The 22,940-nt window shown below is 43.9% G+C and overlaps 1 protein-coding gene across 2 annotated transcripts in view; it reads right to left on the minus strand.

Moving 5' to 3' along the window:
• LOC142566812 (NEDD8 ultimate buster 1-like) overlaps positions 1-22,940 on the minus strand; it is a 74,445-nt gene that overhangs the window by 9,241 nt on the left and 42,264 nt on the right. For both annotated transcript variants that reach the window (XM_075677705.1, XM_075677697.1), the window contains exons 7-9: positions 14,382-14,540; positions 4,138-4,434; positions 1,834-2,104 (exon numbers count right to left, since the gene is read on the minus strand). In XM_075677705.1, the coding sequence (XP_075533820.1) occupies positions 1,834-2,104; positions 4,138-4,434; positions 14,382-14,540 (727 nt within the window). The remainder of the gene's footprint in view (positions 1-1,833; positions 2,105-4,137; positions 4,435-14,381; positions 14,541-22,940) is intronic.

A 22,940-nucleotide genomic window follows, 5' to 3' on the forward strand; every position in this document is an offset into this window, starting at 1 on the left:
CCTTTAAGTGACAAAAGAGAAAGTTGCAGGTCATACTGAAAACTTTTCCAATAAAACTGGTCCAAAAATTGCGTGCGCGATAGAATAGAGTACGAGCCTAAATCTGCGTTACCATATCACCATAGGCGTTTCAAAATGGCTGCCTCGTATGCGCTTTGAACCTAGCTACCGTAGCTTCCTCCAGGTGCTGTAGTATGTGTGCTTAGGTTAGCCCACAGTCGTTCTTCCCGTTTTCTGCGTTTGCTCTATCAGCATGGAAGTGCCGACTGCAAAGACACGCCGAGTTTATCACGATGCCACAATTAAAAGAAAGGTGATCGCTTGTGGAGATGGACAGAAATCGGGCCGCATCGGAGTTCCTGAAACTTGCATGCAGGACTGGTGTCAACAGGAGAGGTGGTGTACTCCGGCGGCGGAGTAGACCTTGAAAGCGATCTGCGATGGAGACAGTCTAGGCATCTAGGTGCACCGCACTGTGTTGTCGTTGCATAGGTAGTGTTGAAGCGAGAGACTGCACAAAGGTCAAGTCGCTCACTCCTCCTACCGCACTTCCTCACTCCAGCGTGTTGATAAAGAGTTCCCGCGGTCATTGAGCGATACGTGTTCATGGCTGCTTGTGCGCCCACGACACCATGCTCATTAATTTAGTTAATAAGCAAATGTTTAAAATCTTATGGCCAATAAAACTACTATCCTTACTTTTCATATAGCCGTCTACTGATTGGCTATTGCAATCGATGCTTCACCTTTGGGGCGAAACTGCAACTTTTAGTTATCCCAACTTTAGTGCATTGGGAGTAAATCTGTTTTTCCAAATGAGAGAAAGGTGTATTTCTGTACGAAAGAATGAGGTGCACGATATCGTAAAGGACTTTCTTTTAGGTCACGGCAAAAGGGTGTGCATTACAATCGCAGGAGTGTTAGAATCAAGTAAATACTGTACATAGATGATGGGGAAAAGACTAGTTATTGTGGATAAACTTCTGCCTATTAGGAGCACTCAACTTGTCATGCCCACTGCAGTACATTCCCCAGCATTAGTGCCCTACTAAAGTAAGATTGAATTAGGAAGGAACAGTGCCAACTAAGACGATCATGAGAGGGAGACCAACACACTACAAGCGCCAACTTCATCTATCTTTATTCGGTGTGGTATATGAAATACATTTGACCTGCAGGAAAACCTATGTGGGCCAAACGGGTAGATGTGCGAATGACCGTGCAGTTGAACATGTGTGGTCGCCGAAAGAGGTGTGCATGTCTGGCAGCATTGCGCAGCTTGCACTGCGTGCGACCAGGTGGCAGGACATTCGCTACGGAAACAATGCCTCTACTGCAAGAAGTGTGAACCACAGTTCCGAGAGAAAGATTCCTGGCAGAAGCAGAGATACAAAGGCATGCGAGGTTTTGGAGGCATTCCATATAAAGAAGCAAGAGAAAAACTGTTAGCGATACTTCTGTGACCTTCTCTAAAAGCGAAGTCATATCTTGAACGGTTTGGCAGATGCATTATGGGCCTTGTGCGCATGTGTTATTTTCCTTATATTTGCCGATTTTTCGGTGAATAAAGATAGATGAAGTTGGGCACTTGTCCTGTGTCGTTCTCCCTCTCGTGATCGTCCGAGTTGGCGCTGTTCTTTCCTAATTCAAGTATGCACCATCTAGCTCAAATGAATGTTGTTCTAAAGTATGATGCGTGATCCATTATAGCTATGTGGTACTTTGAGGGTCAAGTCTCCACAGCATGTGTTGGAGTAAGACTGCAGTATTAAGACGTTATATTACTTGAACCTATCCAGCCAATTAACTACATGCCAGACTTAAAATACTTACCAGCATTCTCGCTGTCCCCCAAGATTTCACTGAGTGTTGCATCCACATCACCATTATTTCGGCACAATGCCTCGCAGACAACTTCAGAGTCAATGCCAAGACTTGCCAATGTGGCCCACATATCAGGTGAAATGCTCTGCTGAGCTAACTGGGCCCAAGCACTTTGGTTCATTCCCAACACAGACTGTGTTGCTGAAGACGTAGTTGCCACTGAAGTGCTGGAACCAGATGTGAAAAGCTGCTGCTGCAGCTGCTGTGGCTGCTGGAGTATCTGTCGTCAAAAAGCAGAATCACAGAAACGCTGTACACAAAGCGTGGGTTTATTCATAACACCTTGTTATATGGCAATGTTGAAGCATAAAATAAGATACCAACAAAGCATATAGGTGGCAAATAGTGCTGATCTACAACTGTTGCTTTTACTAAAACATGGAAATACATATGCAGCAACCAGAAGAAAAAGATGCGAGAAGCAAAAAATACAACACAAACACAGGGGAAGCATGACAAAATGTCACTTGTGCCAAACAAGCCAAGCCGTGACAGCAATAGCCAATTCATTATAGCATGCTGGAAGAGTTCCTACATTTCTCGCAGTACTACAGTAGAACCCTGTTAAGTATTTCCAGACTACTAAAAATCCCCGAGAATTTCCGGTTTTCCCTGTTTGGTAGACACCTTGACTGCTACAACCATGTAGCCAAGTTGCTCGGGACTGTCTTGCGAAAGCTCAAAATGCCATGAGGGCAGAAGCTTACAGATGCAGTCATTCCGAAGCTACACAGCTACTTTCAAGTAGCCATCACTGCCAACTAAGGAAGTGTGTGTGGATGTATTGCAATCTGGACATCAATAATTCTTCCATTCATGCTGAACGGATACAGCCAAGAGCCAAAAGCTTTGTCCGGATGGAGAAGACTCCTGGTGCAAGTTCAAGCGGGCAGAAGCATTGGGTCCCCAAGCACACACCCCAAGCACACACACCCCTATTCTCGCAAACAGCCAGGGCAAGACAATGCTGCCCACATACAAAAGGCTGGCGGAGGAACAGCTACTAACTTGCTGTGTCAAGGGAAAAACTCAAAATGGAGCCGAGTGATTGAACAGCAAGATTTGGCTGTTGTGCCCCCAAGACAAGGGTCGTGGAGATGGCAACAGTACTCACTGTCCTGTGGTATAACCATGGACACAAGGACTACAAACAAGTTCTGCAGGAACTAGAAGTGCTGCCTTCAAGGGAACTAGTCATTCTGAGCAAAGATTGCGAGAAGAGAAGGATTTCCAGCATGTGAATGAAGCTGACAGCAGAGGCTCGTTTGAGCATGCTGACGAAACAACATATAGTGCACTGGATCTGAATACAATGGATCAACATTGTGATCTGAATACCATGGTATTCATTGTGTGCAATTTTGATTAGGTATCATGGGTATAACACAAATAAACAATTTTCATAACTTTTCAATTTTTAAGGATTAAAATTTTCAATATACTCACGCACCAGCCACTGAAACCGAAGCACCAGATATATTCTCTCGAAACGTTGAATGTCAAGGGAATGACATTACCTTATTTATTAGCACTCAGTGGGGTGTTAGGTGCAAGAAAAACCATTCTGCACTGCTCTGATGCTAACTGCTATGTCCAGCAGCTGTACAATCATGCAGTTTCTCACTTATGCATGGTACTTAGGACGTGAATGCATTGAGCTATCCCAAAACAGCAAACAGATTTGGAATGAGGAGATCAAGCTTTATAAGAGGCACGAATTTCACTCGTCCAACGTAAAAAAAAAAAAAAAAAAAAAAGGTTTCTGAGCAGCACCTCCCCTTAATTCGTGCGTCAAGAAGCACAGCTTATGGGTAGCAGATGAACAGATGTCAATGTGCATAGACCTTAATAGCTTGCTGCTTTATTGCAGCCATGATAGAGTGTATAAGCGTGACTGAACGAGGACGTAGAAAGAAACAGATACACAGAGACAGCACCACTGGTAATGTACGAAGTAGTTGAAGGGCTGCTTTTGCAATGAAAATTGGGCCCCTCAGTTCCCCCTTCTTGTCATTCCTTAAAGAGACAAAGATGCACAGGAAGGCAGAAACTGTAAGAGTGATCAACAGTGGCTTAACGTGGGATGTCACTGTAGCCAACATTTCGGCAAGGGGAGTCACCTTCGTCAGCAACCAACAAGCCCCCTTATCAAAATGTTGGCCCCAGAAGCATCCTTTGGTTGACCACTGTTGATAACCAAAATTGTTACATTTAGAAACAACAAACAAAAATGACTTCAAATTCACAACTCACCTGAATTGCCAGGTTTATGTCATTGTTGGCCTGCTGCAGAGCGTGGCGTGCATTGCTTGACGAGAAGCCCATGGCCTTCAAGGCGTCATAAGTCTCTACATTAACCCACTCTCCATTGCATGTTTTGCCCAAGCTGCGTTTTCGGAGCTTCAGTTTCCTTTCTTCTAACTCTTTTTCATGTCGAGCTTTCCTCTCATCTTGTTGTGCAATGATGTGCTGCACAGCTAGGTCCACGTCTCCTCCAACAGCACGCAGTGCCAAGCGGGCGACAGATTCCGAGAAGCCCATTGCAATGACCTGAAAAGTGACTCAACTTATCCCACAGTTCGAAAAAAGCTGAAGGCACAGTCTTTAGAATAAAATAATGCTAAAAACATGTTTTCACACTCCGTAAATCAAGTAAGGAATCAAGGGGTGGCCAGCTCGGTCGCTAGAGTGGCTATGGCATTCTGCTGCCGAGCAACAGTTATAGATTCCTGGCTGCAAAAACTGCATTCGGATGGGGGCATTTAAGTGAGTGTTCCCCAGCTGTTCAAAATTAATCTGGAGCTTCCCACAATGCTGTTCCTCATAACTCAAGAGTGCAGTTTCAAGTCGTTAAACCCCATAATTTGACTTTTATGTCAAGGAGCGCACTTTGCCCTTGTGTGTGTAATCAAAGCAGTGTAACATTAAACTCTAGGCTGCACACTAATTTTTTCAACAAATTCCCATGCTGCAGTGAAAGAAATTTTCAGTGTTACCTACGGTGCCATTAATATTTTGATAATTTCAGTGTAACATACCAATGTTAAAGTATCGCAAGTTACAAGTATACCCCATGCCAAGCTGCAAAAACTGTTCATTAAAGTAAAACTGATGCGTTCTTGCAAGCAGACTTCAGATGGTATCGAGGACAATGTAGTTGTAAGAGGTTGCTACACTACAGATTGATTTAAGGGGTTCAATTGGCTTTTTGCGAATAATTTTTTTCGTTACCAGTGAACTCAAAGCAAATAGTTCGAATAGTTGTGGGTTTGCTTAAGACCTTGACATAAGAGCCAGATGTTGACAAATCCAAGAAAGTACTTATTAACCCTGCACGACACTATGAACAGAATTGTGCACATTCTACAAATGCATTCATTTGTTCAAAACAAGGCATTCTTTTGTTTGGTGCACCCGAATCTTGTGCTTCCGCTCTGGCAATCTGCATGTTTGCAGTGCCATCTGACTAAAGAAACATTACTTATGCATCAAAACAAACAGCATGGTCCCACCTGTGGCAACATCAGCAAGTAAGTGCAAATAAACATTTTTTTTTATTCTGCTTTTCTTGAATTCCCTGCACGTTTATAATTTGTAAAATGCGTGATATCATTCAGACTACACCTACAACAAAGTATGTAACCTTGCTCCCATAAGTGCTCTGGCAGCAGCAAAATTAGTGCATGGTCACAAGCGTGTACAAAGCGTGGTAATGTACATGAAGTGACCCATGCCAGTCTTAGTAACCTGTGCAACATTCTAGATGATAAAGACTTGCGACCTTTAGACAATGTCCAGAGGAGCTACCAACAGTGAAGGAAATTATATTTTTCTCCAAATTAGACTAAGTTGTGCAGCCTCACTGACAGCAAGACGAGTCATGTGCTCAATACAATTACTTTGAAAGGTATGTGCTCAAATCTGCTTCTGAGTGCATTGCAGAGCAAAGCTAGACAACATCCAGACATCCCTAAATGTCAGTACATGTGAAGAAATAGGAAAGCTCTTTATTGTATACTAGTCTATGAAGAATTATCCAGAAGAAAGAAGGACAAAGCTCCCAAACGTGATGATTTGTAATGATTACGCCTCCGTATATCACACCACATGGGCATGCCCCAACGTGAAGGTGGCCCCGCATATACTCAACCCCGCACCCGAGCAGTGGGAGGCCGTGCTGACTAGTTCGGACCCTTGTAACCAGCAGCAACTGGTGCGGAGGGCCCAGGAGACAGCAAGAGCCGCAGGAGCCCTGGACTAAGGGCGCCTCTCGCACAAGTAGAAAGACACCTGCTTATCCTTTTTTTTTTAAATGAATGTTTCTCCTCCTCCTTCTAAATGTGATGCACTTCTGACTACAGGTTGCAGAGGCCCTCATTACATCTGTGCCAAGCACAAGAAAGCATGAAAAACCACATGAAATTTAAGAAATTCTGCAAAAGCTTCTCCAGAAAAAACACATTGAGCTGCCCAACATCGATACCCAGCATGATCCCATTGAGCAGTTGCCTGAAGCTCGGGGAACAAGTGAATTTGTTCAGACTGAATTGTGGAAGATGCAATGGTTGCTGAAGAATATTTTTCATGAAGTGGCAGGTGCCACTATGCCACACCAAGAAGTGAAGTCGCTTCTCATTGCACAACTAACATCACATGCTAGTTTTATAACCATTGAGATTCTTTGTACAAAGTGATGTACACACTCATAAAAGGAAAAAAAAAAAAAGAATGATGTTTGTGTTTTCTCAACCTTGTCATTGGGTCTTATCTGGTCACAGCGTAGGTTTAGAGTGAAAAGTAATTTTTTTTCACAGGAAATGGCAAGTGGCATCTGAAAGGGTTAAAAAGGAAGCAGGTTCATCTGTGGAGTCTGTTAATGCAAGTTCAAGATTTCTTAAAACTCCCGCTTCACAGAAAATTTGTTAACAGGCTCTTCCTTACTGTTTTGCTTCAGCATACTTAAAATTTGTGGTGGTTGAAGCTGCAGGAGGGTTTTGAGTTTGCCCATCGTGCGTTGTCCCGATGCTGTGTTGAGCAGATTCAGCTTTATGCTTCTCGTCTATACGCAAGCTTAAAGGGACACTAAAGGCAATTAAGTCGAAGTGGACTGTTTAAATACAGTTTCAGAAATCTCGCAACGCTTGTTTCGTGCCAAGAAAGAATTTAGTTCATGAGAAAATTGCATCCGAAGGGTCCGAACACCTTTTTCAAAATTCACATCTCCCGCCACACAACCGGGGGAGTGGTGACGATCCATACATCATCACCACCCTTTGCTGCCATCTGAGAGTAAAACGGTGCCCAACAGACGGCGGCACGGAGCCAAGACAACAGTGAATTTGCCGCTGCAGCTGTTTTTTGGCCAAGCGGTGTAGACCGTTCAGGCAACCTGCGACATAACATGGGAGTTGAATTCTCTGCTACTAGCAGTTTGCGAGAGTTTCGCAAGATAGCAAAACCAGCACAGCACTACACAATAATTAAACTACTGAAATGCAGAAGCGTGGGTGGCGCAGAGTCGAGCGAAAATGAAACCTTTCGACCACCCGCGTCGTTGTCAAGGGTTATTTCAACGAGTTCAATAATTTTTTTAAATTTAAAAGTAATATTCGTGCGCAGGTTACAAGTGAATTTTGAGTTCAGGTGTGGCTTTATGGCTAGGCGAATTTCACCTCGAAGTATGGTTTCACGGCAGTGCGGCCCACGCTGCAGTGAAATCATCTTTAGGGTAAATTCTCCACCATGAGAGGTGGTGAACAGAGTACCTGGCCAAAGATATGATGTGGACAATTTTTGCATCAGCGAATGGAGCCTGCTTTTACAAAGATTTAGGCATTGTATGCAGTTATTTTCACAGATTTTTTTCCCCCCGGTTTGTAGTAATTGGGGGTGCGGTTCATACATGGAAAGATGCATTGAACTACTTTGAAAACTTCAAATACCGAAATTAATTCCAAAGCAAAGAGTACATAGCATAAAAGTATTCGATTGAATATTAGAATATCGCACTAACTTGGGTTTAATGTTCCAAAGTAACACTGGGGCTATTAGATGCTGTAGAGGAAATGCTCCAGATTAAGTTTTACCACCTGGGTCCCTTTAATGTGCTCATATATTTGGAGTACATTTGCATTTTGCAACAGTGGAATGCAGCCAACAGGACCAGGAATCGAACTGTGACCTTGCAATCAGCAGAACGGCGCAGCCACTGAGCTTCCACAGCAGGTGTACTAACTACCATTTGTGCATATGTAGCTAATTGGGAACTAAACACATAACAATAAGAGCAAGAAATAATTACATTCACCTCCATTGCAGCTTGTCCTGGCTTGATTTCTAACAGCAATGACAAAGTCATGACATAGCAGACCACATGGTAAATGCCGTTATCGCAGTATCACTAACCCCTGACATACACGGGATGTGTGCACAGTGTGCCAAATGCGGTTGAAAAAGCATAAAGAGGGCAGAAGTATGTTCGTCACTAACTGTGCACCAAACCAACTCTTCCCTGCTGCTGCAACGTATGCCATTTTCTTCACAAAATAGTACATTGTAAATTTGTGGCTATGCTGTAATTTTGTGCATATCGAATTTCATACAATGTGCTCCTCACTTGAGCCTTTATTCTGCGAATCACTCACATCTTATACCCCCTGTTTTAAAACTTGAATTTTATAAGCACTATTTAAGATGAGGCCTTGAAAGGTACCGTATTTCTCTGCGAGCCACCATTCCAATCACTTCAGTTACAGGCAAAGGAATTCTTTACCTCACTCCCTCACCAGCAAAGTTGCTTACATCCTCTGACGTCCACTCTTCACCAAATCCTCTCCCCACTTTTGAAAGCACGAACTACAATGACTGCAAGCCCCTCCTCAGAAAGAAGGCCTTATAAACTCTACTAAGGATCAATGCTGTTGCCTTTGTAAAGACAAGTCCTCTTGGCGTGATGTTGGAAGAATGCTGACGCCTACACACCTTTGTTTTCCCCCCACAGTTTAACACAAGTACACATTTCTACAAGTGCTTTGTCCACCCTGGATTGACAGGTCAATACATTTTGGAGCACATCACAGGGCTTTAGCTGCGCATGTTCATAGCCAGCACAGAGCAAGTAATCCATGTAATTACCGTATTTACACGATTGTAAGTCGACCTTTTTAAAATTTGAAAATCTGAAGTGGGGGGGGAGTCGACTTACAATCGAAACCAAAACATGGCACCGGAAAAAAAAAGCAAGACCAACGGGATATCACGGGAGCTACAACATAGTTCCAATTGCTCTACGGCCCCACCCGTAGCTGTCCGCTATCCCCCGCATTTGTTCACTTTTTGGAAGGGTTTTTCAACATTTGAGTTTTACAGCGCACACAGAACTCGTGTGGGGGTGTCGATGGTTCATGGAAGTGCCGCTGTTCTATTTGCAGCGGCACCCTCAGAACAGCGACGCTAGCGGCTTTCCCAGTAGCTCTGCAGTTTCATGCGTTCCATATGACTGCCAGCCACATGCTACTTCCGTGCTTCCTCAGTCGTCATGAGTGCTCAGAGTCCACTAAACATTCGGTGCTCGTTCACAGTGGCGTTGAAGAGGGCTGCCATCCTTTTCGCTGAAGAAACAAATAACTGCGCAGCGAGCCGCAAGTTTGAAGTTTCTTAATGGGTGGTGCGAGAGTGGTGACGGCAGCGAAGCAAAATTTTCACCTGCGACGGCAAGCGAGGAGGTTTCCGCAAGCCAAGTCGGGACGCTTTCCGGGGCTGAAGGCTAAGCTTGCGGCGTACGTCGCCGAAATGCGCGATCGGTCCCTGCCAGCGACGTGCGACATGGTCATGAAACAAGCCTGGATCTTCACCTTTTAAGGACCTGCTCCACCGCGAGTATGAGTGGCTGGCGGCAGAAGACCGCGAACTTGCGCCAACTGGACATGTCAAAAGAGCCTCCCCGATGGCTCTGGACTTTCGTATGTATGCAAATGCAGAATTTAACTGGACGGCTACGTGCTTCGCAACCATAGCAGCAATGACGATGGCAGCACTAGTGAGGAGTAGTAGTCCAGTAGCCATGCAAGCTACTAATAAATTTTCGTTATGGAATGCGCCCGTGGGTATGCTCTTTTTTCCCGGTCACGCACGATATGGGAGGGGCAGACTTACATTCGAGTCTACTTGCAATCGTGCAAATACGGTACTAGCCACCTAGCAGCAGCATTGAAAACCAACTCATCCAGGTTTAAGCGCGAAGTGAAAGAGGGTCTCGCATCCTGGCAAGCCTTGAATGTCTCGTAGTTTTCAAATTGTGATGCCACAGTGCACAAGCACAGAAAAGAAAGGGGAAAAAAGGATGCTGAAAGTCTTTTGCTGTGTACCATTATGCGTGTCATCCCAGTGGAAAGACAACACATCATTTCATCGTTTCCTGAAAGAACCAGAGCACTTGCACATTGGGCAAAGGAGAGTGACACTAGGCTGGTTTGTTCTAAACATTTCGGACGACTGAACACTATAGGTCATGGAGCCATATCTTTCACCATGTCTTTTTCGTCATTTTTTCGTCTAACAGTTTGCCTATGTCAGCTGGAACACACGGAATAGTGCACTGCAGTGGGGGACAATTACGTAGTCAGTGATGCTACTGGCGCATGTCATTTTGGAGCAGGTTTGTGAAAGCGATTGCAAACAATATTATAGATGGCTTTTACAGTGGGCAAGCCAAGTGAAAAGCAGGAAGTGGACACTTGGTTCATAATTCCAATCCAAACACTAAAAACGGCCAAAAAACCCTTTCGGCACAGAGGTTGCAGATTTTTCATGTTTTGCTGAAATGTAACACAATGCAGTAGGGTTCGCCTTTCTACACAGTTTGGTGCAATTCGTGAAGCTGTAGCACCAGTGCGTAATAAAACAAACTATAGTAGAAACACAGGGTAAAATAAAATGCGGACACATTCTATGATCGGGCACAGAGCAGTGCCACATCCCGCTGATAAAGGCAGCATAAAAAAATAACTTATTGCACAGTGTATCTTTATTTATCCGATCCAAGTCCTAAAAAATTAAAATTAAATTATGGGGTTTTCTGATTATGAGGCACGCCGTAGTGGAGGACTCCGGAAATTTCGACCACCTGGGGTTCTTTAACGTGCACCTAAATCTAAGTACACGGGCGTTTTCGCATTTCGCCCCCACCGAAATGCGGCTGCCGTGGCCGGGATTCGATCCCGCGACTTCGTGCTCAGCAGCCTAACACCATAGCCACTGAGCAACCACGGCGGGTGATCGGAAGTCCTGCCAGCCCCACAGATTGTTGTGGAATGATGTACTTTGTCAGAACATCAAAAAGATTTTTACGTGTTAGTGAAACTACTTACAAAGGTGAAAGGCAGAAGATGAACTTGCTAACTTGCAGTGCCCCTACAGTGGAGTTTCAATGAGAAAGTAACAAACGTATCAAAGTATTCCAAGCTGTAAATGGCAAGTATCGTATCAAATGCATTTTATCCTCTAGTATCGCGTATCTGCATAATGATACAATTTTGATGTATCTCTGCCCAGCTGGGCATCCAGCAGGTTCTGCAGCATCACCTCCCCATGCTATAGAGGTACTACTGTTAAGACGGCGCGAGTATAAAACAAGAGTATAATTACCTGCTTAGTGCAGTAAGAATAGTTACACATTTCAAGTGACTAAATACATTCAAACCTACCTATTTACAACAAATCTTTATAACATGTTCATTATACACTGGCCCATTACACGTCATTGAGCATGACAATTACAGCTACAATGTACAACAATGCTGTGAAACTGACCATGCAGGAACATACCATTAACCTCAATCTTAAAAAAAATTTTAAAAATGTGTGCACAATCACATAAAAGTACGCTTCGAAAAAAAGTTGCTCTCATGCTGCAAGCAGCGTTATAATGCAGGTCGTAGGTGCTAAAAGTTCAATATATCCAGCTTCAAGTTCGCTATAACAAGAAATATTGCTGAAGTAGGTTTGTGTTTGATGCACGTAGAGCAAGTCATTACACGGGGGTTTTTTACAATTGCGTTCTACTGTATCAACTTGACAAACAGCGATTTGGCAGATATTTGGGATCTGCTTGAATGTACAGTAAAACCTTATTAGCGTACATACTTGCATAATGATCGCACTCGCATAATGATTGCACCCCCGAATTTTGTCAAAATTCTATTCCCCCCCCCCCCCCCCATGTAATGATCGCACCCCGAACTTGCCGCAGCAGTATGTCGTGTGCCATGTCTAGCTAATGATGGTCGCGCTTACCATCTGCCGAATGTTATACGAACGACTCTTCAAGACATACCAAGCGCGTCTGCATGCACCAAACATTAAGCAGATGCCCCATTTAATTTCTTCCATCACTTTCTGCACTTCTATGGAAAAAAAAGAAAGAAAGCTACAACCAAACTTGCCTTGGCTTTATTATTTATAGGCTTTATAAGGGTTGTGGTCAACAACAACAAAAACAAAAAAAAAAGGCACCTTTCGATTCTTCTCGTATGCATTCGTGGGCACGCAACAAATCACGAGTGTCAACAATAGTAGCCACATTTACACTGATAACGTTAGAAGTGTACCCCGTTAGAAGTGTACGCCGACGCTTGTAACACAGCTAAGATATTTGCCCATCCTTAGTGGAAACGTGCCATATTAGGATAGTAGTGCAGACAAATGCCGCAATTTTCACAGCACGCCCGCCTTGTGTTTCTATGTCACTGGCAGCTAAGCGCGCACATCTGTTCCTGTCCCCTCAAAGTGGACATGGCTACGTTATTGCCGCAAATGTGCAGATATTAACGATATCATTCATTACTGATACGGAATAAACTGTTTTAATGCACGCAATGCACTTGCGAGAAGAAAAAAAAAATTGCATTCGGTGCGTTTGGCTTGCTCCGCCGGCCGCTACTGTTACAGCGGCAGCCGCCCGTTTGTTGTCCTGTCGTCATCCCGCAGCAAATGCAGGATGAAAAAACTTCTTGTCATGGAAAACTTCCCCCGCATAACGATCGCACCCCTGAATTTGCGTCAACGTTTTGACAAAAAACTGCGATCATTATGCGAGTAAATACGATAATTCGATGGCAGACGCATGCTCTAATTCCAGCAGGCCTACGCATAATTTATTGTAAACTATCGTTAATTCGGATGTGTTTGGCTGCACATCAGTTAATTTGGTCAACTCTCCAAGCTAGGCGAGCGCAGAGCACCGCAAATGTGCTATGCAGAAGAGCAAAAATGGTGCTAGCGTCCAACAGAAACGGAGATGCGGACTCTGTATCTCCCCATCACCATAGTCATCAGTGGAAATCATACGTAAAGGACAGCATTGCCGGAACACTCATGTCTATTTGAGATGCTAAGGCCTTTATTCTTGCATTTACTGCCACGTTGGTGGACGTGCCTTCGTAACTATAGTTGCGGTGCAGTCGCTGACCATCACTGCATCGAAGCCACGACGGTTTCGTCCACAGCGGTTTGCTGCAAACAAAGTTTCGTTTTGACTCTGCACGCATCTGCTACACCCCACCTTCATAGCTACGCACTCAGTCCATGATCACGTCCATAGCTGCCGCGGTTTCTTCCGTAGCAGTTGGGGCAAACAGTTTCAGTCTGACTCAGTACACGAACCTGTAATGTGCATTCATAACTGCGTAGTCGTCAGCCATGATAGAGTTGATAGTGACCGCAGGTTCGTCCGCAGTGGTTGCCGCATACGGTACTTTTGTTTCGACTTGGTGCATGCGTCAGTCACTTGCCCTCAGAACCACGTCACCGTCCATGATCACCTCGACAGCGGCTGCGGATTCGTCCGCAGCAGTTGTGGCAAATTGTTTAGTTTTGACTTACTGCAAAGCTGTCGAGGATGAAGAGCAACAGCTACATCGTGATGGACGATTTCTTTGCGACCAGCTCACTGGCGAAAAAATAATCAGGATGTGCGCATGGTAGTAAAAACGTGCGTCAGATGAACGCACGCACAGTGGCAGTGCTGCGAAGGAAGTCACGAGGCCTTCGCTGCTACGAGCACCGATCAGTCACGCCATTACGAGAATTGCAGATTTCTATTTTGCACGAAAGCAGAGCAGAACACGATTTGATCATTCAGTAAAGGAAAGTACACTGACGTACAAGCATTTGTTTGTTTTCTTGATGCCCTCAATAAGTCGACATTCGTTAATTTGGACATTTTTCTCAGTCCTGTGAAATCTGAATTAACAAGGTTTTACTGCATTATGACAATAAAAAAACAGTGGGTGGTCACATATTATATTGTAATGAGACTATCCCATTGGAATCAGACATTGCTAGTTTACAGAGAATGGTGTGTGCAATAATACAATGAGCCACTCACAAAGTAAGTGGCAAAAGCTATGCCCACAATTTAAGGTTTGACATGGGGGATGCCAAACAATTACTTTGCTGCTTGCACAGCACATGCATAAGGTCGTCCCACAAGAACATACCTGTGCTAGTTTCGAGTCGTCAAGCTTGAGCCGTGAAATGAGAGCAGCTGCCTTTTGTAGATACTGCCGTGCCTCAGGATAATGCTCCTGGTGAAAGGCCACGATACCTTGTAGCATATGTAAACGGCAGAAGAGGGCTGCTTCCTTGTTGGTGCCACCCTATGGGTGAAGTAATCGCACCAAATTAATAACGAACATTAACGAAAGACACATTCAGTGATGACATCCAGAAACCATGTTGTATTAAAAATAACTTTCTTACCTGCACAGACATAAATAAAAGTTAATTTCTACCAGTATTGGCACCCAATGCAACTTTCATAAACAAATACGGAATTATTGTACAAGGCCTCTCAGATGGCGATCAAACAACAAATTATGCACAATAAATGGAACTAAGCTGTAACATGAATCCTAAATATTGAGCATTTCACTGACGTCACAAGACAGTTCAAACTGTTCAAACAATCCTCAACCCACCTCCAATAAAATCTTTGCATCCAGGACTTCGTAAACACAAATGTTTTCAGTGACAAAACTAGACAGCATACAACTGCCAGTTGCGATGCACAAGTGCACGCAGGCAATCAGCACATATTTCTTATTGCAGTGCAGTTCACAGTCGCCGGCCGATTATGTGGACAAGCTCAATTATTTGAACAGCTTCGTAGCACTGCCACTGGTGCCATAGACACTGTATTTGTTCCATTACAGTAAAACCATGTTAACATGTGCCTGGCAGCAACACGGCACAACTACGCACTTAACGATAGTATGTAACTGCCAAGTACAAATTTGCATCTCTTGATGTGCGCTGCACCACTGCTTACAAAGAAATATATGCAATGCCACAGCAAGTGTTACCTAAAGTATACACTACCAGTTTGCATTTCTTCCACAGCGGTGAAAAATTGCACATCTGTCACATGACTGTGCAGTAGAAGGTGAGCAGCATTCCAAAACTTGGGCAGGGAGCACAGCGGCAGAGCGGATGACTTGTTCGGCTTTCCCCGATGTACGTTTGTACAACAATGTGCTACTGAACGAAACCAACGGCACTTCCATAGAGTTTTAGCTTGTCCGGTGTTCCAGTAAATCCAGGCAGACAGTGTTTTACTAGAATGGCAGAAACGTGACCGGATGGAGCAGTGTAGCCACCTGGTGGCGCAGAAGTTACACCAGCAGCCAAGTAGAATGCACTTGGTTGATGCATATTAGCTCAGCGTTTGCTTGGTTCAGCTCTTCACGACGAGGTGAGACCACCTGTCAAGTAACTCACATTCATGCCTCCCACCCATCCATTAAAATTCTCAGTCCACCTGTGCTTGCCACCAATAATGTACAAGCTGAAACTCTATTGAAACAAGGTACCTGCTACCGCATAGTGCTGATCATCTTGTGTAATTTGTGTGCAGCGCATTGTCTACTAATCGCACGGCATCAGTATGCAGTTATGCTTGGCTATCATATGAGCATTTGCCAGCAGGTTCCAGCGTCTGTGTAGTCAGCTTTCTTTATGGCCACACCGCTTCTGGCCGTGCATGTATGCAGCTCTTATGCCAACACTGCGACAGTGCACTGCTTTCATTTCCGTAAGCGATGCGCCCTTGAAGAGCTCCGGCTCAGAGGCGGCAGGGAATGGTGGTGCTTTTGGGATATCGCCTATTAAAAGCATGCAGCAAGCTTACAACGGCACTATGTCCTACTTACTGCCAAGCAGATAGCAGAAGATGCTTATCGACAGGGTTCGTGGAGATGCCGTACTCACACACACGGTGGTTATACAGCGTGTCTGGAAAGTAATGCAATTTCTTTTTTCCGGCGCTGCTATTGGACGTACCATGATCGGATTGGTTGGGTTAGATGGGGGAACTCGTAGCCTTTCATCATTGTGTGCAGCGAGCTCCAAGCTCCGGGAGCGTCAGGAACGCTGTTTCCGTGACCCTTCTGATAGCGCTCTGTCAAGACGTGCGATAGCATCCGCACATGAACGGTAGGCGATTAAGTTCTGTGCTAAACTCGATAAGATTCTTGCCGATACCTACCAAATGATTCAGCAAGCTTATGGGAATTCTGCTTTGTCATATTTTCAAGTTTCAAGGTGGTTGAAGGCGTTTAAAGGGGGGCGAGAAGATGTGGATGATGAATCCCGCTCTGGACGACCAACGAGCAAAAGTGACGAAAATGTGTCTCACGTTATCTTTTGAACACCGACTGTCGAATGAGTGTGCAGATGATAGCAGAGACTCAATATTCCGAAAATCACCGTGCACAACATTGTAAGTGACAATTTGAACATGCGGAAAGTGTGCGCCAAGCCGGTCCACAAACTGTTGACTGACGACCATAAGAACCACTTTTGGAACGCGTGCAAATTGAACCTTACTTGGACAGTGTCATTACCGGCAACGAAACATGGGTATCCGAGTACGCTCCCGAGATGAAGCGCCAAAGTTCCAAATGGCACAACTCTGGTCCCCTCACCCCAAAAAGGCAAGAATGAGCAAGTTGAAAGTGGAAAACAATGCTGTCTTTTTTTCTATGCCAAGGGTGTGGTTCACAAAGAATTCGTACCCCAAGGTCAGACAGTCAACGTTGCCTACTACGTGGATGCGCTAGAGATTGAGAAAAAGGGTCCTCCAAGCACGAAAGGATGTCGCTGATACCTGGCAGTTGCACCATGACAACACTCCCAGCCACACTTCCCTGCGTGTACGGGAGTTCGTGGCCAAGTACAACTTGGCAACGCTGCCCCAGCCCCCCCTATAGACCTGACCTGGCTCCGGCGGACTTTTTTTCTCTTCCCAAGAACTAAGAGCGCCCTGAAAGGAGTCCGTTTTGGGACTATCGAAGCCATCCAAACCGCCATGACAAAGGCTCTAAAAAAGGTTCCCGCTGACGCCTTCCAGGATGTATACAGTGCATGGCAGAGTCACTGGCAAAAATGTGCAGATGCAAGAAGAGCCTACTTCGAAGAATTCTAAACATCTGTAATGATATCTTGAATGAACATTTTTTTACAGATAAAATTGCATTACTTTCCGGACACACCCTGTATTCTTTGCCGAGGCTGCCATCACGCCATCATGCTTTTCAGATGCTTAACCATATAGGCACCACCGCAACTAGGCCGAAGCCAGAATTATTGGTATACCGGTCTCTGCACTTTTCGAGAAGATGGAATATCTTGTGCAGTACAGCACGGCAAATTGTTTTGTTGCCACTTGTGGAATAAAGTCGCTTGTTTTCTGGTGAATCCAATATGTCGAACTATAATTCAGACATCAAGAGGTCCCCGTTATTATCGGTCGGCAACTGTATGTGACCAGCATTAAAAAGAAATACTAACATGGAGGAATGCTCTGGTTAACTGCCGAGACGCACACACAAGGCAAAACTATGCGTATACTGTGCACATTGACCATGCTATAATATCTAGAATATACTGACTTGTGCCAAGTGCAGGCACCCGAGTGATGCCCGCCGTTGGACGTCGCAATGTGCTGCAGTACGGTACCGTGCAAGTCTCCTAGCTAGAGGCGTTGGCACAACATGCCCATGCATAGAACTGGTTTTCGTCTGTCCACATAATTACGCCGATTATTGAATAATAAATTACTTCTTCACGGTATCATGGGCAGCCCTCCGGACGGCAATGCCAATAGGGACTGCCGACCATGCGGCCTACAGGCATCATCAGTGGTCAGCACTCGGCACACTAGTGTAGGCACTGCGACAGTTGACAAATGCGTTTGCAGCATAGTCTGGACACACTAACCATGAAAAGGTCAACTGCAATACAAAAAATATTCTAATATAAATTTAGAGTGCAATGAATACACTCAATGTTCACCAGTTTGTTGGCATCATGGCTGTTTTAAAGATGCACCGAGATTTGTTTTGATTGCCAGAAACACTACAAGGGTCACGCTTAGAGGGTACGTTTATTCATTTGAGTATACGTTTTGAGTGAAGTTTACTCAAAATGCCACACCTTATGTCACTGACATTACAGAGAGAAATTTGCTGATGTGTACTAATAAAGCTAGGCATGATGACACTGCTCATATTAGTCTGAAAGTTCACTTAACACACACGAAAAAAAAAAAAGAACATGAAGTAAAAAATGTGACGTTTTCAGTTTTTGAAAACAATACCCAAAAATATTTACGTGCTTTCCTATGGGCAGCACTTCTTTTCTGCTGTCTTCATGGGGTGCAGCATCAAGAGAGTACTCACGATGGTTCAGCCATATGGGTATGTGTACATACGAAGAAACCCCTCAGCGAAAACAGAGGAGAAAGTAACCTTGATTTTACAATTTGCAAAATCATAGGCTAATGAACCTTGCCCTTTGATCATCAAGCTCCTGTTGCCCTAGAACAATCAGTATATAAGTTGCTTCATATCTGCCAGTGAATCACTGCTAAATTATGGTGTGAAGTTATGGCACCATGCAGGAGCACTACGACACAAAACGTGTACTTAGTGGCATTTTACTACCTTATTTCACCTAATAATCGATGTACATGAAAAACAAATTTTGTCTTGTAGATAAAGTGAATTTGTATCCAACATGCAGTAGTGGTCAAGCCAATTTGGGATTTGGAGCAGAAAAATTGGCTTTTTTGGAACACTAAGGGCATCACAGCAGTAACGTGTAGCCATTTCGTGCAGGCTGTTATTACTGTGCAATCAGTAATTGCTGCTGAACAGTGAAGGAAGACAGGTCAACAGTCAGGAGCAACCAATTAAGCTCGTCTTAGCACGGACGGTATATACCACGCAGGGTATGTTGCAAACTGACTAATTTGGGTAGGTAGGCAACTTTTGTAAAGAGCTGCCTAAAAATTGGTAGGTTAGAAAGAACAAAGCCAAGTGCCCAGGCATAAGACAGGCAAAAAATTACAACTGCGCTAGAACAATTTGTGTCGTCAGGCATAAGACAAAAAGAGACAGCAAGTGTCTTAGGTGCATTCGAAATGACATGTGCTATGAGATGCTTTACCACAAGACACAAAATGTGTATTGCACTCACCAACAATGCTCGCAGCTACGGCAAAAGACTGATGATAATCTACAAACAGTGTTTGGAACAAGAGGCCACCATAGGCTGTGAGTGCACATGTCTTTGTCTCAATCATTTATTGCTGTTAGAAATTTGCCTGTAGAAAAAGCTTGTGGCTATATGTTCATATGAATGGCTAATGAACGCTCAGCTTCAAAATTACATGTACAGTATTTGACGGCTGTCGAAGCGCCATTTGGGTCTACAAGCGACCAGCCAGCTACTACCGCAAGCATGCGTAGAAGTTCATTTATGTGCTTAACCCTTTGACGGTCAATGACGTAAATATACGGCGCCCTCTGGTGTTTACAAAGCGTGCCAATTTCCTAAATTTTTCTTTTCTATCATGTGCTGCCACTATGTGGGAATACAGGAAATTTTCACGCACCTCCCTGTCTTGGTTTTCGTTGCATGGTTTGTTTTAGAGCTAGTTTGCTCCAGCATGTCTATATACTACCACTCGTGCATTGGCGCAGGCGCACGGGCGGGTGGCGGTTATGCTTTTGTTCCGCAGGCGCTTTCGGCTTCTTTCGCTTGCAAAACTGATGGCTATCTTATTACTAATCACTCGAAGGGTTACCGCTTGTTTCTAGCTCGTTTAGTGCTCACAAAGGTGCGCATAGGAAGGATGCCGCCTTGCATGCGTTTCCGTTGCTTTTATTTTTGGACACTTCACGAAAACCAATTGCCTCTGGTTGGAGACAAGATGAAGATTAACGGAAGTTTTTCACACGCTTTGCTTTTTTAATGAGCACACAACCACAGAGTATTCTTGAGTGTGCACACCTACGCAGTTCGATTACACTATGGATGTACACATTAGTTTAAGAGCAGGAACATTTGAGTCTTGCGAAATATTCTCGTGTGCGCATTTTCAAAGCTTTGAACTAATGTGTATAACAATTAATCAAATTTTTAGTTCTTATAAGTTTATTTCCTTTTTTACTGTTATTCATGAATGAAGAGTACATATATACCAACGCAAATTATTTTTTTCTCACTTTATGGTCACCCTAGAAAAATTACGATAAATGTTTTTTGAAATGAGACCCTAAGAAGAATTGGAATCTGCAATAAAAAAAATCGACCCTGGGCAGTCTAATTTGGCGAAAAAAATCGCCCATCGAAGGGTTAAGATTGCATACTGACAGAAAGTTTGGAACTGCATATGCGAATGCATGAACACACTTATCCGACATGAACCTTCCTTTGGCTAACTGCTCTGATCTTCACACATGTCCTATTGCACTTTCATTAAGCGCTGCTTTTGGCGCCGTTCTCTCTGTCACCAAAATGTTTTGATCGGTATTGTTGACCCGGACAAACAGACCAAACACAGTTGTACCAAACACAGACCGATCGCTGTGGAAACACTGGGCAAGGCACCGACCTCAGCTGTCTCGCCGAATATTCATAAAATGGAACAGGAGATAATCGATTCCTGAATTCTCCAGGCTCTGAGTGAATCATGTTCTAGATGTTTTAACTACTCATGGTACTGCTTTATGACTTGTGCAGTCATTGCATGCGTGAACACCACAATTCCTAGATTTACTATTTCAAACTATTGAAGCACATAGTTTTGACTGTCACAGGATTCTGTAGACTACTAAGCAAATCTTACATGCTCAAAAGTTAATGCTCCCTGATGGCACATAAGAACTTGAAATAGCAGCAATTACCTCCACAAAATCTGTTATATTTGGCTGTAATGCCAATGTTTACAATAAATAAATAGATAAAAAGGTGACAGTTTCACCCAAAGGGCGAAGCACTCAAAGTGACTCAGTTCTTTTTACGATTAAATTACAACATTTTTTCCCCAATTTATCGACCATGATAATATCAGGACCGGCGATTAGAATATTTTAACCTCTTGTAAATAGTTGCAGATTAAGAACCAGAATAGCTAGTCTTGTTTCTGCACTGAAACCACAAGCAGCATGAATAAGTGCTGGGAATACTGACACTTCTAAACGACTGCTTGCTAAGAGAATTGCCTAATTGCAATACAGTTTCAACTCTTCAGGTGTTAACACTTCACTTAATCCTATGCCTTAACCACCTTAATCCTACGCTAAAAGTCGCACGACACATTTAGTTGTGAGGTTTGTCCTACAATTATCCTACCTGAATTGCATTCAGAAATGGCATTGCTTTGCCAAGAGATCTGAAGTGCAAGGAGCAGCTCAGTTTTCTTTGTCATTAAAGTCATTCTATGGAAGCAGCCCTTGCAGTATAGGTTGCATTGTTTTGATCTCCTGATAAGATACTGCTCACAGTTTAACAGAAGGTGAACAGCTGTGCTCGGCGAACAACCTGGCGCTACGTGCAACCGAAAATTGGCACATACTTAGGGGTGAGCGAGGATGCAGTAGCCCAGCTGTTTGCAAGCAACAGTACTGGCACTTTGTTGTGAATGCGCAGTGTTTAAATTCAGGCAAATATTAAAAATTGGAACCTATCAAAGCGTCGAGCCGAACGGCGTAACAAATCTGGACACACCGCCTGGCCACGGCGGCTGCCAATTCCATGGTGGCGAAATGCAAAAAACACCCGTTTATTTAGATTTAGGTGCATATAGAAGGACCCCAGGTAGTCAAAATTAATCTGGAGTCCCCCACTATGGCGTGTCTCAAGCGTATCGGGGTTTTGGCTTGTAAAATCCCAGAATTTTTTTTTTGACCACCAAAAGCTGCATGTACAAGCCGCTACGATTTTTTTTAACGGGGGCTCATTTCAAGGCAGAAGACACGCTCAGGCTGTTATTGATGTATGTGGAATGTTATAAGTAGGTACGTGAAAGTAAAGCAACGGTTGAGGAAGTTTAGGAAGCTATAAAGCCAAGGCTGCCCCACACACACCCACAACAGTAGCAGCATTCGCATGCCCACTCATGCACAGTCGCGCCTCTAGCGGCAGGCGTTGGCTCTAGATGAAACTGAGGCAGCAGTTTCGCGACCAAAAAAAGGGGAAGGAATCTGGCATTAGTCAGCACCCAGTGAAATATTAGATTTGTAAAGAGCACTGGTGCCAGTACCAGTGAAACTGCATCACTTTCAGCTCTGGAGCAATAATGCTGTCTTGCAGTTTTTAATGATTTAAGATAGAAAGCATACTGCGAATGAAATGTTTCACGACAGTTTCTTGCACTTGGCAAGTACCAAATTTCTGACAAATAAATCAGTCAAAGAATATAACGTGGCCAAAGCAACTTTGGCATTTCAATATTATATTATCTACCAAGCATAATGATCATATCAGAAGAAGCCAACAAACACCGACACCGAGCACAACACAGGGGAAATTACTTGTGCTTCATAAATTAAAGAAATGATAAATTAATGTAAATGAAAGTGGATGAAAAACCTCACCTGCAGCAAGTTGTTTTTTCATCCACCTTCATTTCCGTTAATTTATCGTTTCTTTATTTCATTTATTAAGCACAAGTAATTTCACAGCACAAGCACAAGTCCTCGGTGTCAGTGTTT

The sequence above is a fragment of the Dermacentor variabilis genome, chromosome 1 (assembly GCF_050947875.1).
Source record: "Dermacentor variabilis isolate Ectoservices chromosome 1, ASM5094787v1, whole genome shotgun sequence".
Taxonomy (NCBI): Eukaryota; Metazoa; Arthropoda; class Arachnida; order Ixodida; family Ixodidae; genus Dermacentor; species Dermacentor variabilis.